Source organism: Notolepis coatsorum (genome assembly GCF_963971535.1).
Source record: "Notolepis coatsorum genome assembly, chromosome: 13".
Taxonomy (NCBI): Eukaryota; Metazoa; Chordata; class Actinopteri; order Aulopiformes; family Paralepididae; genus Notolepis; species Notolepis coatsorum.
Genome location: NC_140177.1, coordinates 103,363,476 through 103,382,579, shown reverse-complemented (window position 1 = coordinate 103,382,579; position 19,104 = coordinate 103,363,476). Strand labels below are relative to the sequence as shown.

General features: G+C 45.4%; 1 protein-coding gene across 1 annotated transcript in view; it reads left to right on the top strand.

The window, feature by feature from the left end:
* nsun4 (NOP2/Sun RNA methyltransferase 4) overlaps positions 1–19,104 on the top strand; it is a 67,370-nt gene that overhangs the window by 33,990 nt on the left and 14,276 nt on the right. The window contains exons 3-6 of the mRNA XM_084327012.1: positions 7,183–7,297; positions 12,605–12,759; positions 14,417–14,580; positions 15,973–16,097. Coding sequence (XP_084183138.1) covers positions 7,183–7,297; positions 12,605–12,759; positions 14,417–14,580; positions 15,973–16,097 — 559 coding nt within the window. The remainder of the gene's footprint in view (positions 1–7,182; positions 7,298–12,604; positions 12,760–14,416; positions 14,581–15,972; positions 16,098–19,104) is intronic.

The window sequence follows — 19,104 nt, the reverse complement described above, 5'->3', positions numbered from 1 at the left end:
TGTTTTGAGAAAGCGCCAGTGACGTCAATGAGTTCGCGGATACCGTTGTGAGCTTCATATCAACACTCGCTGATAGTATTGTCCCCACGAAAAAGGTGCGGGTTTTCCCAAACCAGAAACCGTGGGTGGACAGTACTATTAGAGCAGCCCTGAACTCTCGCACCATGGCTTATAACCTGGGCAGAGAGTCAGGAAACATGGAAGAGTACAAGGCTTCAGTCTATACTCTGCGCAAGGCTGTTAAACTTGCTAAGAGGACATATGCTGATAAACTGGAGACACAAATGGCACAAAACGACACGAGGCTTGTGGCGGGGACTGAAGACAATAACTGACTACAAAGTCAGCGCCCCCTCAATGGGGAGCGACGACGCCTCTCTCGCGGACAAACTCAACTCCTTCTACGCTCGGTTTGGTGTAGACAGTGTCGCCGCTAGCTCTCTGGCTAGTGACGTCACTGGCGCGCCGGCTGTTGTGGAGGGGGGGGGGGGGGGGCAACCGCGGGGGGGCGGGGACGCTCTCTCGTTGTCGGAACACAGTGTGAGAAGAGCATTTATGCAGGTGAACACCAGGAAGTCTGCTGGCCCAGATGGTATAACAGGATGCATACTTAAGTCCTGTGCCAACCAGCTTGCCCCGGTGTTCACCGCCATATTTAATCAATCCCTGGCGGAGTCAGTGGTCCCTGCCTGCTTCAAGATGTCTACCATCATCCCTGTACCGAAGAAACCCTCCCCAACATGTCCAAATGACTACAGACTGGTGGCACTCACCTCTGTGGTCATGAAATGTTTCGAGAGGCTGGTCAATGACCACATTTGTGCCTCCCTCCCCAGTGATATGGACCCTATGCAATTTGCATACAGGACAAACGGGTCCACTGACGACGCGGTCTCCCAGGTACTGCACAGCACCCTCTCTCACCTTGACCGTCAGAAGGGGGGCTATGTGAGACTGTTGTTCATTGACTACAGCTCAGCGTTCAACACCATAGTCTCCACCAGACTGGTGGACAAGCTGATCGAGCTGGGTCTGAGCTCCGCCCTGAGCGCCTGGGTACTGGACTTCCTGAGTGAAAGACCCCAGGCGGTCAGGGTGGGGGGTCAGACCTCCAACACCATCACCCTGAGCATCGGGTCCCCCCAGGGCTGTGTTCTGAGCCCCCTGCTGTACTCACTCTACACACACGATTGTGTGGCCAAGTTCAGCTCCAACTCCATAGTGAAGTTCGCAGACGACACGGTGGTGGTGGGGCTGATCTCGGACAACGACGAGAAGGCCTACCGGGAGGAGGTTGAGGTACTCGAACGCTGGTGCCAGGACAACAGCCTGCTCCTGAACATTGATAAAACCAAGGAGCTGATCGTGGATTATAGGAGAGGACAGCAGGAGACACACACACCACTGATGATTAACGGGGCTACCGTGGACAGGGTGAGCAGCTTTAAGTACCTGGGGGTCCACATCTCAGAGGATCTGACATGGTCAACACACATAGACACAGTAGTAAAGAAGGCGAAACAGCGCCTCTACCACCTGAGACAGTTAAGGAAGTTCAGAGTATCGGGGAAGATACTCCAGTCCTTCTACTCAGGAGCTGTAGAGAGCATCTTGACCGGAAACATCACTGCCTGGTATGGAAACAGCACGGCACAGGACAAGAAGGCCCTACAGAGAGTGGTGCGCTCAGCCGAGCGTACCACGGGTATTGCACTACCTCCCCTGCAGGTTCTATACAACAAGAGGTGCAAATCCAGAGCCTGCAGAATAATGAAAGACCCCCACCACCCCAATAACAGCCTGTTCCAGCTGCTGAGGTCAGGCAGACGCCTGCGAACCCCAGCTACTAGGACAGAGAGGCTTAGGCTCAGCTTCTTCCCCCAGGCCATCAGAGCCTTGAACAATGAACATTGAGTGCCACAGAACACTGAACTATCCACACACAAGCACACATGAACACACACACGACACGCTCACACACTAGCAGCCACTTTAACACTTTAACATGAGCGGGCACACACTCATGCCGCACACGCACACTTATGGCCAAAAGGAAAGGCCACTTTAAATTAGTATAACAACAGGAACAGTGTGTTGCACTACCAAAGCTACCTAGCATGTCCTATACAGGCCTGTACGCTGCGACGAGATCGTCGCAAATTGCCCCCTAATTTGGCCGGTGCGAATGAAAAATTATATCTACTCGCAAGCTTGCGAATAGTGATTTCACCCCTTCATTCGCATTTCACTACACTAACATTAGCCTACAACCAGGGCTGTACAGGCGACATAATGTTGCGGTTGTAATTTCATTAGACAGACCAGCGCGGACATTTAATAACATGCAATTTAATTGACACGAGCAATGGGCTAACGTTAGCTGGTGGTCCCGAGTGAAGCAGGGACGGTGGAAAAGTGAGGAAAGGGGGTGGGTTATATTGACAAGTGACAACGCTTGACAACAGAAGTTTAAACATAACTTCATATTTATTAGTTATTCGTTTCTGTATATCATCGACCACTGTGACTTTCCATCTCCGTGTTAGACTCTTCCTGTTTACATTCGAGTGTGACGTCATCACCTACGGCAGCTTAGACGATCAAAACGCGAACCTAGAACAAAACCCGGGGGGGGGGGGGGGGGGGGGCTGGCTCTCTTGTGCGTTCTCGCCCCCTCTCTCTCTCTCGCTCTCTCTCTACATTCAATGATTTAAAGTAGCCAAACGTTACAGACAGTATAAATACTAACTGGATAGTTGATGATAAACATTTAATTTCATTATCTGAAATATTCTAAAATCATTAAGTCTGCTATAAGCCATTATCCCTTTGTGTGTAATTATTATTTTCTCACAGTAGTATATATATATATATATATGTGTGTGTGTGTTTGGCTAAAGTGGATAGAAAACACAGTACTGTGCAAAAAAAGGGCACCCAAGAGTTTTTATATAAATAGTCTTAGATGTAAATAATTTTTTTTATTAGTGTGTCAGTAGACTACTCTTAGTACATTTTCATTAAATTATTTTTTAAAGCATCTTCATGGTTTAATAATGCAAACATATGTTGCAGGGACTTATTATAATCATCATATTGGCGTGACTGTATGCATCAAAGGGTTAAATCAAGCATTTTTAAGTGCTTTAGGAAATGTCAAAATATTGCGATATATATTGTGTATCGTGATATGGCCAAAAAATATCGCAATATCATTTAGAGGCCATATCGCCCAGCCCTACTATAATGGTAAAATAGTTATTTAAAAATTTGCCCCTAAAAAATATTATTTGCCCCTAAATTTCTCATTTAGGGGCAAGTGTGCCCCTAGTGAAAAAGCTTAGCGTACAGCCCTGCTATATGCTCTGTAAATAACTATGTACAGATACCGAGATGTCACACCATGTTACCTGTTGCCTGTTTATTGCACAATGTTGTTGTTTATTGGATTCTATTATATGTTGTACCACTGTATTGCACATCGTTGCGGGCAAGACCACCCGCATTTCATTGTATACTTGTATGCCGTGACAATTAAAACTCTTGACTTGACTTGACAGTCTACTCCTGTGTCCCCCACACCTCCAGTTGTTAAACATGACCCTCTGCCCCATCCCCATCCTTTTCATCCTTCTCCCTGGTGGACACAGACTCCATTACGAAGCTGGTGTCGGGCTCTAAATCCTCCACCTGCTCTCTGGACCCCATGCCCACCACCCTGGTGAAGGCTGGCCTGCCTGCCCTCTGTCCTCTCATGGTAGACATCATCAACTCATCCCTTTCCACTGGCTCCGTCCCTGCTGACTTGAAGGTGGCAGCAGTCACCCCAATCCTAAAAAATCCCGGTCTGGACCCCGATAACCTCAACAACTTCCACCCCATCTCAAACCTCCCCTTCCTCAGCAAGGTCCTTGAGCGTGCAGTAGCCACCCAGCTACAGAGTCACATGGCCTCACATGGTTTGAACCACTCCAGTCTGGGTTCAGGGCTAAACACAGCACCGAGACCGCCCTGATCAAGGTAACAAATGACTTCCTCATGGCTGCTGATGCTGGCAACATCAACATCCTCATCCTCCTGGACCTCTCAGCTGCTTTCGACACCATCTCACACTCAATCCTCCTAGACCGCCTGGAAAGTGTCCTTGGCATCACTGGTACCCCCTTGTCCTGGTTCACATCCTACCTTACCAACAGGTGGCAGTATGTTTCCCTCGGGGGGTCCAGGTCAGCTCCAGCACTTGTTAAACAGGGTGTTCCCCAGGGTTCGGTGCTAGGTCCGCTCCTTTTTATGATCTACCTCCTCCCACTCTGTGATATCATAAGGAAACACAGCCTCCACTTCCACTTTTACGCAGACGACACGCAGCTTTACCTCCACACCAAACCCTCGGCTCCCCTTCCTCCCCCCTCCCTCACTGCCTGCCTCCAGGACATAAAAACATGGATGACCACCAACTTCCTTCAACTCAACAGCAAGAAGACCGAACTAATAGTTGTAGCCTCCCCAGCCCTCCTCCAAAAGATCGACCACCTTGTTCTCTCCGTGGATGGCTACTCCATCTGCCCCTCCACGGAGGTAAGGAACCTGGGCGTAATACTGGACTCAACCCTCTCATTTCACCCTCACGTCAAGTCTGTCACCAGATCCGCCTTCTTCCACCTCAGAACCATCTCCCGCCTCCGCCCCTCACTCGCCGACACCTCAGCGGAAACACTCATTCACGCCTTCATCACTTCCCGCCTCGACTACTGTAACGGAATCCTTCTTGGTGCTTCCAAGAAGGTCCTGGATCGCTTACAGTACGTCCAAAACTCTGCTGTGAGGTTCCTCACGCGCACCAAACCCTGGCAGCACATCACCCCCACCCTGCAAAAACTCCACTGGCTCCCCATCAACTACCGAATCCCCTACAAGATCCTCCTCCTCACCTACAAATCCCTGCACGGGTTGGCCCCTTCCTACCTGACCAACCTACTCCACCCCTACACTCCAGCACGAGGTCTCCGCTCCTCCAACTCCGACCTCCTCACCATCCCCCGCACCAGGCGTTCCACACTGGGAGACCGAGCTTTCGCTGTAGCTGCCCCCAGACTGTGGAACTCCCTCTCCCCCCTCATCCGAGGCTCTGACACCATCAACCTCTTCAAAACCAAGCTAAAAACCCACCTGTTCATACTTGCCTTCACGCAACACGGCCCCGCTCCCAAGTAGCCCACCCCTGACTCTTTTTAAGCCACAGATTCCGTTGTTTTGTTTTGTTGTTTGCTTGTTTTGTTTGTTAATTTCAACCACTTCATCCAATTGGACAGCACCTTGCTTAATTTTTTTATCTCTTTATCTTATTTGTTTTTTCCTGTTACTATACACAGATATTCATAATCTTTCTTTTTTTTTTATCTTTTTTTTTTCCATCCTTTCCTTGTACAGTGTCCTTGACTCTGAGAAAGGCGCTTCTCTCTTAAAATCCAATCTATTATTATCTGTGATGGGAATAACGGCGCTATAAGTAATGGCGTTACTAACGGCATTCGTTTTTTCAGTAACGAGTCTTCCAATCTTAATAACGCCGTTAGCGTTACTGCAAAAAAATGCGGCGCGTTACTATGAATGAACTTGTTTCTTTCATCAGACAGATCTCTGCGCCGAGAGGCAATAATATGTTCTTCCTTGTTTAGTGGGCAGTGCGCGAGCCAAGCATACATGCTGACGATTGGCTGAGGTTGAATAAAATGTCATGTCTGACGATTGGCTGAGGTTGAATAAAATGTCATGGTAAGCCAATCAGAGGTGGAGGTGGGCGGGTGTCTAAAGCATCCAGAGTCTGACACACAGCGCGACAAGACAAGCGATCACTGATCAGTCAGCATGAGACCGCGGTCCGTGTAGTGTACGTTTTGAGCCCAAATAATCCAAAACGAATCCAACGAACAACACAAGCGACTCAGTCAACATGAGACCGCGGGTCCATGAGCGTTTTGTGTTCACTCTTTGCAGCGCAGGGCACTGAGTGGCTCTACTGCAGTGCCGACAGCCTTATCAACAGTGTTGCACTTCCTGGTTTAATAGCACAGGCTTCAGGTGCTCAGAGATATATATATCTCTGTATGTCATGCATGTCTTAAATGTCATGATTAGATTTGTTTAGATGATTCGATTAGATTCTTATATCTGTATGTTGTGTGTCATTGATTGATTGATTGATTGAAAAGTTTATTAACAGATTGCAGAATGGGTACAGTACAGCTCAATACATACAATTGTTAAGGGGATGCAGACCAGAGAAAGACTTTCGTCATAAATGTCATGAATTGAAAATGGGGGACCCTGATGTAAACAAGACGAAACTCTTTCTCTGGTCTGCATCCCCTTAACAATTGTGTGTATTGAGCCGTACTGTATTGTACCCATTCTGCAATCTGTTAATTAAAATGTTCAATCAATCAGTATATATTTGTTATCTATTTTTGCTTAACAAGCATAATTTAATGTTGCCCAGTTGTGGCCTGTTGAGGGGCAATACATATCAAAAGTTCCAAAACATCTATTCTGTTTGTATTTGTATGATCCACTATATAAACATAGTAATTATAATATCTACATACATGGCATTTGATTGGAGGCTAGTCTCACTTTGTCCCACAGCAACATTAAAATAGTTTAGATTTGTGTATGTTGTTTATGTAAAAAAAATCTTGAAAGTAACGCAATAGTTACTTTCTGAAGTAACTAGTTACTTTTATAATTTGTAACTGAGTAAGTAATTTCGTTACTTTTTGGAAGTAACTAGTAACTGTAACTAGTTACTTTTTTAAAGTAACTTGCCCAACACTGATGATTATTAACCTAGGGGGAAAAAATAGGTATTCTGCCATCACTGATTTGGCTGGGGCAGAGTGAAAATATCAACCACTAGGACAGTAAATGGGCCTTGTGTTCCATTCATCTTTAATTGTGACCCAGCTCAGCATGGTAGAAGGGCTGCCACAGACCGGCCCCATCACCACGTATAGATTCCCCAATGGCATATTAACCACTTCTAGTGTTGCATAAACATACTTCAAAAGTCACTAAATGGTAATGATATTTATCAGTGAGGGCATGTTCGTGCAGATTGAGAATTCAGCCAATCACATGCAAGGTCTGAACTAACTACTGTATAATGTTCCGTTCATTCTCCAGTTGAGCCATTGGACAGTGATGGTGCCAGTCAAGAGCTGTCATCCCTCCGCCTCAGCCCCAACATCAAGTGTCTAGTGTTTCCTGAAGGGGATATCACACAATTCAAGCCCGCTAGGTGAGGATTTATTATTCTTCCCAGGACGATGCACCTCTTGAGACTTTGATGCCACACTGCTAGTTTCATATCCTCAAGTTACTTCACTTTTAATAATAATAAACTGTATTTGTATAGCACCTTTCATACAGGGGATTGCAGTTCAAAGTGCATACTTTTGAGTGACTTCGCTTTTGATATAAGGTCTTCTGATCATGTTGTTTAATGAACATTCGCTGTGAACCAAATAAGGGGAAATGTTGTCAGTTTTGCTGTCCACCTGTGTTCTGTCTGCCTATTCTATTGTAAATATGTTTCTGGCTGTTGGTTGACACGTTAGTTTTATATCTTGTCTGATGAGTATGATCTCCTTATCCTACCCTTCACACAGTAGATTCCTTTAGAAACACCAGGACCGGACGCGTGAATATTCGTTGCTCTGATTGGCCACTGACCCCACGTGACCCTACCCTATTACACGCCCCCTTATCGGCGCGCGTTATCCAACGCTCTACAGCTCTTTCGCTGACTTCCTCGCAGAACAGCCGTTTCCGTATTTATAATATTGGAAACGCCGCACTGTGAGCGCTGTGAAGCACCTCTGTATTAAATGCCGACAGCACCTCTGTATTAAATGCAGACTCATCAATCAATCAATAACAACAATAACGATAACGTTAACGTTAGCATTAGGCTAACTCCAAGCTGTAATGTTACCAGTCTCGCGTCTATCTGCTAACGTTAGCATTAGGTAATAACCGGTTTAAAATGGATGGTGATTACCTCACGTTGTGTCTATTCTGCTAACGCTGACTCATTAACTTACCATCTTTAGATAATAAAGTACTCAACCTCTACTGTCTTTAACTATGAACAAACACAACACTCTAACTTACCATCTTTAGATAATAAAGTACTCAACCTCTACTGTCTTTAACTATGAACAAACACAACACTCTAACTTACCATCCTTAGATAATAAAGTACTCAACCTCTACTGTCTTTAACTATGAACAAACACAACACTCTATGTTCTGGGCTTATGGTTTGTCCAGCAAGGCAATCACTGGACTGTATCGGGTCTATGGCAGGGTCGTAGCACACGTTAAGAGGGGGAGATGTGACAATCTGAGATTGTCTCAAATTAAAGTCTTCTCGTGGTATGCTTTCACAGGGAGATCCTGATATAGAACTGAGTGTGCTTAGGGCTCAGACCCATGCTCTTACAGTAGGACTGAGTGTACTTGGGGCTCAGACCCATGCTCTTACAGTAGGACGGAGTGTACTTGGGGCTCAGACCCATGCTCTTACAGTAGGACTGAGTGTACTTAGGTCTCAGAGTGACCCATGCTCTTACAGTAGGACTGAGTGTACTTGGGGCTCAGAGTGACTCATGATCTTACAGTAGGACTGAGTGTACTTGGGGCTCAGAGTGACTCATGATCTTACAGTAGGACTGAGTGTACTTGGGGCTCAGAGTGACCCATGCTCTTACAGTAGGACGGAGTGTACTTGGGGCTCAGACCCATGCTCTTACAGTAGGACTGAGTGTACTTGGGGCTCAGAGTGACCCATGATCTTACAGTAGGACAGAGTGTACTTGGGGCTCAGAGTGACTCATGTTCTTACAGTAGGACTGAGTGTACTTGGGGCTCAGAGTGATCCATGATCTTACAGTAGGACTGAGTGTACTTGGGGCTCAGAGTGATCCATGATCTTACAGTAGGACTGAGTGTACTTGGGGCTCAGAGTGACTCATGTTCTTACAGTAGGACAGAGTGTACTTGGGGCTCAGACCCATGCTCTTACAGTAGGACTGAGTGTACTTGGGGCTCAGAGTGACCCATGCTCTTACAGTAGGACTGAGTGTACTTGGGGCTCAGAGTGATCCATGATCTTACAGTAGGACTGAGTGTACTTGGGGCTCAGACCCATGCTCTTACAGTAGGACTGAGTGTACTTGGGGCTCAGACCCATGCTCTTACAGTAGGACTGAGTGTACTTAGGGCTCAGACCCATGCTCTTACAGTAGGACTGAGTGTACTTGGGGCTCATAGTGACCCATGTTCTTACAGTAGGACTGAGTGTACTTAGGGCTCAGACCCATGCTCTTACAGTAGGACGGAGTGTACTTGGGGCTCAGACCCATGCTCTTACAGTAGGACTGAGTGTACTTGGGGCTCAGACCCATGCTCTTACAGTAGGACTGAGTGTACTTAGGGCTCAGAGTGACCCATGCTCTTACAGTAGGACTGAGTGTACTTGGGGCTCAGAGTGACCCATGCTCTTACAGTAGGACTGAGTGTACTTGGGGCTCAGACCCATGCTCTTACAGTAGGAGTAGGACTGAGTGTACTTGGGGCTCAGACCCATGCTCTTACAGTAGGACTGAGTGTACTTGGGGCTCAGTGTGACCCATGCTCTTACAGTAGGACTGAGTGTACTTGGGGCTCAGACCCATGCTCTTACAGTAGGACTGAGTGTACTTGTCTACACTTTACTCGGTTGAGTTTATTATCTAAAGATGGTAAGTTAGTGTTCTGTTTGTTCATAATTAAAGACGGTAGAGGTTGAGTACTTTATTATCTAAAGATGGTAAGTTAGAGTGTTGTGTTTGTTCATAGTTAACACTTTGAGAGCCAGTTCGTGTTTTCCTTTTTACCCCCTTTGAATGCCCAAATCAACTCCAATGTTAACGTAGGGCTGGGCGATATGGCAAAAAATCATATCGCGATAACGATATGATAATGTTATCATATTTCTCTATCGATAATTATCGATTATTTTTTTAATTTTTTTTAAACAATAGATGTATGTTTATTTTGCAGCAATTTTTTGTCGTTGCCGCCATCTTTAGTGTTACATCCCCTCACACTCAAGTTCTCAGGCTCCAGCTGGTTTAAAAGCGAAAGTAAACCGGCTTCTCTGCTGGCTGTGGCTCCAGGGGAGTTGAACAGTTCTGGCTCTGCTAGTTTATTTTCGATCTTTTGGCGCTTTTTTGGTGGACAAACCACCGCACATGTGCACCGTGACTCGTGACTGGAGTCTAGCTCTGCTAGCACACATAGCCTACTGTGTACAGACGGTTTCAAACTGTATTTTAAATTAGAAAGCAAACAAAATAAATGGACGAGAGAAAAATAAATCTCAATTTGGTCAGTATTGTCATTTGGACAAGCAAAGCCATTACTTTAAGTTGCAGGCAAGAAAGACAAGTCTGCCCACTGTCTCTGGTTTTAAAACTGCCCTGTTGCAGGTCACAAAGAAAAAAAACGATTTTTCGATTTGTTTTTATTTCGATATCGATTATTAAAATATATCGCGATATTTATCGTTATATCGCCCAGCCCTATGTTAATGTTAATATCGCCTAATCTATGTTTTAAATTATGGCTGTGTCTAATCTGCCCGTCGCTTATCAAAGACTAATTTTCCAGTCAACATTGTCAAAGCAGATTGTTTTTTTATCGCTTCATTTCCGTTTGATAGCATTTTGAAAATCACTCGTCTTCGCGGAAAAAACAACACATTCTATAATAATCGCCTTTTACTGGAATATTCTAGAACGTTGTCATTTGTCGGCCTATTTATGAATCGTTTTCAAATAAACGCTAGATAATCGATAGTATATGTGTGCGCACGCACGCTCGTGCCGCGCGCTGATAATCGCTGCTCTTATTTCCTGATGGCTTTTACAGTCAAAACAGCCATATCACATATAGGGGAAACGCTTATATATCCGTGAAAACGAGTCTGATTATCCTAAGACTGATAACATAGATTCCTTACCTGAGATCAGATGGTATCCAAATGGATTATTCCAATTCCTGATCACCATTCGAAAAATTCGATCATTGTATTGATCAACCGTGTATACAGTAGAACACATAATCCCGCTGCTCTTCAGGCTCCGGAGTGATGCCGGTCGATGCCGGCTGCGTGAGTGAGACGTAAGATGTGGAGCCAGAAATCCTTTCTACCATTCACTTTCATTGAGTCCAATCCAAAAGGGTGATTTACCATCTGGGAGACGATAGGGGGCGCTTTTTTCCACATCTGAGCGCCTGGGGTGACTGGATCTCCAATGGTAGGCTCGCTTGATGCAATATGATTTCAGATCGCTAATAAAAAAATTAAAACTAATAAAACCAATATTCTCGTGAGTGGGCATTCAACCCGGGTGGTAATAACACGAGAAAACTTGTGGGTGGCATTCAAAGTGTTAAAGACAGTAGAGGTTGAGTACTTTATTATCTAAAGATGGTAAGTTAGAGTATTGTGTTTGTTCATAGTTAAAGACAGTAGAGGTTGAGTACTTTATCAGCTAAAGATGTTAAGTTAGAGTGTTGTGTTCATTCATAGTTAGACATTAGAGGTTGAGTAAATATCTAAAGATAAGTTAGATGTCAATGTTTTGGTTTGATTGTTTGTACTAGTAACGTTAATGCTAGCAGAATAGACACAATGTGAGGTAATCACCATCCATTTTAAACCGGTTATTACCTAATGCTAACATTAGCAGATAGACGTGAGACTGGTAACATTACAGCTTGGCGTTAGCCTAATGCTAACGTTAACGTTATCGTTAATGTTGTTATTGATTTATTGATGAGTCTGCGTTAGCAGAATAGACACAACGTGAGGTAATCACCATCCATTTTAAACTGGTTATTACCTAATGCTAACGTTAGCAGATAGACGCGAGACTGGTAACATTACAGCTTGGCGTTAGCCTAATGCTAACGTTAACGTTATCGTTAATGTTGTTATTGATTGATTGATGAGTCAGCATTTAATACAGATGTGCTGTCGGCATTTAATACAGAGGTGCTTCACAGCGCGGCGTTTCCAATATTATAAATACGCAAACAGCTGTTCTGCGAGGAAGTCAGCGAAAGAGCTGTAGAGCGTCGCATAACACGCATCGATAAGGGGGCGTGTAATTGGGTAGGGTCACGTGGGGTCAGTGGCCAATCAGAGCAACGCGGAAACGCAGTTCTGTTGTAGAAGGCATTCACGCGGACCGGACATTTCTGTTGCCACAAGTGAGTGAGTGAGTGAGTGAGTGAGTGAGTGCCTCCCAGAGGGAAGGGGGTGTGTATAGAATAAATGTTTCAAATACCCATGCCTCTACCAGAGATTTCGCAGTCAACAAAAAGCTCTTCTATAACATCGCCTTACCAAGACTGTCAGTGAGCACTGTTTTAAAATAACCTACTAGCTGAAACGCCTGCACTGGGAAAATCAAAGATCAAAGAAGAAGAAAATATCAGACAGTGACTTATTTTAATCTCAGCCACTTGGCTCTGTCTCCCTGCTCCCCTTTAGGCCAGATGTCTGTGGGTTGCTAGGTTACTACCTGATGGATGCGGCATCCATCTTGCCTTGCCTGGCACTGGACGTCCAGCATGGCCACAGCGTGTTAGACCTCTGTGCTGCTCCGGGGGGCAAGACTCTGGCACTTCTTCAGAGCCAGGGCATACGTACGTAAGAAGAACTCCCTCATCCCACACCTGTCTCTGGTTCTCTATTTAACACTGTGGTGCTGCTGCCAGCACAGTCTGTCTCTGGTTCTCTATTTAACACTGTGGTGCTGCTGCCAGCACAGTCTGGTTCTCTATTTAACACTGTGGTGCTGCTGACACCACAGTCTGTCTCTGGTTCTCTATTTTACACTGGTGCTGCTGCCAGCACAGTCTGTCTCTGGTTCTCTATTTAACACTGTGGTGCTGCTGATGGCACAGTCTGTCTCTGGTTCTCTATTTAACACTATGGTGCTGCTGCCAGCACAGTCTGTCTCTCACTCTCGCTATCTCTCTCTTTCTACCCAGAGATGGCCAGACTCACCTCTGGAACACCATGCTAGCATAGGATTGAGTCTTGCCAGAACTTTCTGTGTCTCTCCTACTCTGACTCCCTCTCATCCTTCCTACTGTCTCAATAAAGAACCTTCTCTCCTGTGTCTCCCCTACTCTGTCTCCCGCTCAGCCTTCCTACTGTCTCAATAAAGAACCTTCTCTCCTGTGTCTCCCCTACTCTGTCTCCCGCTCAGCCTTCCTACTATCTCAATAAAGAACCTTCTCTCCTGTGTCTCCCCTACTCTGTCTCCCGCTCAGCCTTCCTACTATCTCAATAAAGAACCTTCTCTCCTGTGTCTCCCCTACTCTGTCTCCCGCTCAGCCTTCCTACTGTCTCAATAAAGAACCTTCTCTCCTGTGTCTCCCCTACTCTGTCTGCCTCTCAGCCTTCATACTGTACTGTCTCAATAAAGAACCTTCTCTCCTGTGTCTCCCCTACTCTGTCTCCCGCTCAGCCTTCCTACTGTCTCAATAAAGAACCTTCTCTCCTGTGTCTCCCCTACTCTGTCTCCCGCTCAGCCTTCCTACTGTCTCAATAAAGAACCTTCTCTCCTGTGTCTCCCCTACTCTGTCTCCCGCTCAGCCTTCCTACTGTCTCAATAAAGAACCTTCTCTCCTGTGTCTCTCCTACTCTGTCTCCCGCTCAGCCTTCCTACTGTCTCAATAAAGAACCTTCTCTCCTGTGTCTCCCCTACTCTGTCTCCCGCTCAGCCTTCCTACTGTCTCAATAAAGAACCTTCTCTCCTGTGTCTCCCCTACTCTGTCTCCCGCTCAGCCTTCCTACTGTCTCAATAAAGAACCTTCTCTCCTGTGTCTCCCCTACTCTGTCTCCCGCTCAGCCTTCCTACTGTCTCAATAAAGAACCTTCTCTCCTGTGTCTCCCCTACTCTGTCTCCCGCTCAGCCTTCCTACTGTCTCCATAGAGAACCATCTCTCCTGTGTCTCCCCTACTCTGTCTCCCTCTCATCCTTCCTACTGTCTCAATAAAGAACCTTCTCTCCTGTGTCTCCCTTACTCTGTCTCCCGCTCAGCCTTCCTACTGTCTCAATAAAGAACCTTCTCTCCTGTGTCTCCCCTACTCTGTCTCCCGCTCAGCCTTCCTACTGTCTCAATAAAGAACCTTCTCTCCTGTGTCTCCCCTACTCAGCCTTCCTACTGTCTCAGTGGACAAAAACACTCTACTTTAAAAATAATATATATACTGCCACTTCACTGATCAATTGTCACTAACTGCCGTGTGTGTGTGTGTGTGTGTGTGTGTGTGTGTACATACACACCATAGGATTTCTGTGTGTGAACGACAGCTCCATCTCTCGGACCCTGCGTCTGAAGAGGGTGTTGAACAGCTACGTTCCCAAGGAGCTGCTGGCAGCAGAGCGTCTTCGCATCACGTCCTTCGATGGTACACAATGGGGGGGGGAGATTGAGAAAGACACCTTTCATAGAGTAAGTGACAATAAATACAAATAATAATGATCTATATATACAGGTGCAGCTCAATAAATTAGAATATCGTGGAAGTCAATATATTCCGCTGTATTGATGCAGTCATTTGTGCAAAAGGAGCCCCAACCAAGTACTGAGTAAACATACATGAGGCCGACATATTCTATATTACAATCTTTCTTTTTTGATTGGTCTTATGTAATATTCAAACTTTCTGAGATACTGAATTTTGGGCTGTAAGCCATAATCATCTAAATTAAAACAAATAAAGGCTTGAAATATTTCACTTTGTGTGTGATGAATCTATAATCTATGAGAGTTTAGCTTTTTTAATTGAATTACTTAAATAAAATAACTTTTCCACGATATTCTAATTTATTGAGCTGCACGCACCTGTATATGTTCAGCTGCCATAACCCAGACCTTATTGTAGCTGTTTATTAATTATGTCATTTTGATAATTTCCACGTAGTGGCATACCACCACACATGATTTGCATAAAGCCAGATCTCTTATTACACAACACCATTCCCAAGCAAGCTCAAACAAATACAATGATTTCTGAATAAAATAAGTTTGGATGTATCAATGCTAAAGATAGACGGTGATGCACGTTCATCAGAACTGAAACAACAACAACGGCATTTATTCTGGTATTGCGAGGAATTCTAATGGTGGAACACATTCCAACAGCACTTTACCTGATACCAGTATTTGGGTAAAAGGTTTATATATGGGCTGATAATATCAGCTGACCTATACAGTATATCTGTCTCACCCTACCTTTACTTGTGTCACCCCGTAGGCTATTAATGGTATTCAACTGGTGATTGTAATAACGGGTGATTAACATTAAATGACAACTGTGGCCACTGACCTGTGGCATAGCGCCATATTGGTAGGCATGACATGTCATGAGAATACTATGGACATTCTGTGTGTGTCCTCAGGTCCTGGTGGACGCCCCCTGCACCACAGACAGACACTATGAACATTCTGTGTGTGTCCTCAGGTCCTGGTGGACGCCCCCTGCACCACAGACAGACACTCTATGAACATTCTGTGTGTGTCCTCAGGTCCTGGTGGACGCCCCCTGCACCACAGACAGACACTCTGTGAACATGCTGTGTGTGTCCTCAGGTCCTGGTGGACGTGCCCTGCACCACAGACAGACACTCTGTGAACATTCTGTGTGTGTCCTCAGGTCCTGGTGGACGCCCCCTGCACCACAGACAGACACTATGAACATTCTGTGTGTGTCCTCAGGTCCTGGTGGACGCCCCCTGCACCACAGACAGACACTATGAACATTCTGTGTGTGTCCTCAGGTCCTGGTGGACGCGCCCTGCACCACAGACAGACACTCTGTGAACACTCTGTGTGTGTCCTCAGGTCCTGGTGGACGCGCCCTGCACCACAGACAGACACTCTGTGCTTGAGGAAGACAACAACATCTTCCAGAAGAGTAGGTCTCAGGAGAGACGGAGGTTACCACGGCTACAGGTGGACCTGCTGCTGTAAGTAGGGGGACTGTACCGATACTGGTACGGGATATTGGTCCGAGGGCAGCGTCTGTCCGTATGGGGCAATACCGCTTCGAAAATGCACCTGCAACAGGATGTTGCGATTCTATCATTAATGTAAGATGGTTTTGATTGAAATGCACCATGAAGGCTGCAAACGAGCCCTAAATATCAGTTTGTGAGAGTTGGAATTCCAAGGAGTGGACGGTTCTCGCAAAGTATTCAGCACTGGGAGAGAGCGCTACAGTGTGATTTGTCTCCATGGTAACGGGGGAACCTTGTCCCAACGTTTCTATGACCCCATCCTCTTATAATTGAATTTATACCATTGAATATACCCAATACTGCAAACTGGCAAAGCAAAGCAGCCTGAGTTTCATCCTTTTTAATGAAGAAAAACTCACTGAAATCTAAGTTGGAAACTATAGGCCGGTTTCTATTTTAACAGTTACGTCTAAGATGGTTGACCGTCTAGTTTATGAGCAGGTTGAGGAGTATCTAGTAGACAACAAGTGTCTGTATGAACACCAGTCAGGGTTCAGAGCAGCCCACTCCACAGAGACCTGTCTCATTCATCTGATTGACTACATCAAGCAAAATGTTGAGGATAGTAATTATGTTGGAATAATCTTGCTTGGCCTCCAGAAAGCTTTTTAGACCGTGAACCATACTATATTGTCGTCAAAGCTAGAGTGCATGATTTTTATTTTTATTTGTATTATTATTTTTGTGATCTGCAACAGGGCAGTTTTAAAACCAGAGACAGTGGACAGACTTGTCTTTCTTGCCTGCAACTTAAGTAATGGCTTTGCTTGTCCAAATGACAATACTGACCAAATTGAGATTTATTTTTCTCTTGTCCATTTATTTTGTTTGCTTTCTAATTTAAAATACAGTTTGAAACCGTCTGTACACAGTAGGCTATGTGTGCTAGCAGAGCTAGTCTCCAGTGACGAATCACGGTGCACATGTGCAGTGGTTTGTCCACCAAAAAAGCGCCAAAAGATAGAAAAGAAACTAGCAGAGCCAGACCTATTCAACTCCCCTGGAGCCACAGCCAGCAGAGAAGCTTGTTTACTTTCTTTTTCAAACCAGCTGCAGCCTGAGAACTGGAGTGTGAGGGGATGTAACACTAAAGATGGCGGCAACGACAAAGAACTGCTGCAAAATAAACATACATCTGTTGTTAACACTTTGACTGCCTAAAAACGCTTTACAGCGTCATTGCTGGCGATGCTAAAGTTGCCGGGGGACGCTGTACAGCGTCCTTATATCAATATTTCAAAAATCTGCGATCTGATCCATAATGTCCCTCCGCTGGTCTGAGAACCACCAGCAGGACCCACTGAGCTCTCTGGCGGTTCAGGAGCGCCATCTGGTGGCCGATCGCGCAACCGCTTAACAGGAAGCACAGTGGAGGTTGTGCTACATGTCCGTATTGCTTCCGGCCACTCGGGATAGGTTCCGGCATTCTAGCTCGTCACTCTACATAGCGATCGATTGCCAATAACTCGATAAACAACATGATTTGGACGTATATACCATTATACAAGCTGGAGATGGACCGGGTAATAATATATCCCATAATGATAAAATTTCTACTCGACGATGATCGCCCAACGGCGCGCGGAGACTGGGGTGAGTTTCAGCGTGTAACGTTACCATCTTCGATACTAACTGCTTTTATCAACATTTGACCCACATTAGATGATTGGTATAACGCTGCCCACGGAATTATAAACGCCCCCTCGCCCATCCGGTCAACATCAGATGACGTGTAGTAACTTCTAGAAGTACGTCTAGTTGGAATTTTTTATATCGCGCTGATTGCCATCAAACTGTATTTCATCATCAATATAATGCATTTGGGGCTATATATCACGTTCTGGAGAAAGTTGCAGAAAGAGATGAAAACATACTTATACATTAGACCATACTTTACTATGAATATGTGAATGAAAAAGTTTAACGTTGCTACACAATGAACAATACATATAGGACTTTGAATGGGCCCTAATAATGGCAATGTAGCAATAGAATTTAAAAAGTTATAGCCCTGCAAAGAAGGGGACTTTCTCCATAGACAAATAGCGCTGGCAATCTATGGTATATCATTAATTTAACCCATGGCAGCCAAAGTGTTAAAAAAAATGCATAAAAAAATCGATAATGAGCGATATCGAGTGATATGATATCGTTATCGATATCGTGATATCATTTTTGGCCATATCGCCCAGCCCTAATGTGGGGTGCCTCAAGGATACATTTTAGGTCCTCTATTATTTCTGATATATGTCAATGACATGCCAGCATCTGTGAAACATAAACTGTTATTGTATGCAGATGATTCAGCACTTCTGGTGCCAGGTAGGGATGTCAGGGAGATTGAGGCCATGTTTAGACGGAACGCTCGCGGGTGAAACCGGCAAAATATTTCTTTGAATGTGCCTTTTGTTTATACGGCAACAGCGTTTTTGCCGGGAGAATCGGCAAAAAAGTGAGACCACCTTCCTGGGTGGAAATCCTAGAAACGATAAACCTTCGCGCTCTCATCTGAACAGTCAAACCGCATAAAACTATGACGAAAGGGTTCTCAAGACTCTCGTTGCGTACTGCTTACATCACAGGCATGCGCCAGTAGCCTAGAAGCGTAAACAAAGCATGTCTGATTCTATCCATGGCGATCACCTGAAGGCTACATTGGCAGTACTTTTAAATACACAAGAATCTGTGCCGCGGCTATCGCAACTATTAGTGACTGGAGCCACTGTCTGTGAGTGATTCTGCTTTGGTCCAATCACATTCCCCCACCCACAGTCTGCGAATCAGAGGCAGAGTAGGGCGGGTCTTCACAGCACGTCATGTGACATATGCGCCAATCGTGTGACAGCGGGGCTCCGTCGTCTCGAGTCGTTACAGCCTCGTCTGCACGCAGAATTCCATCCCAAAACACTAGTCTAAACGCAACATTAAAAGTGAGACCGCAAGATGACTTTTGCGG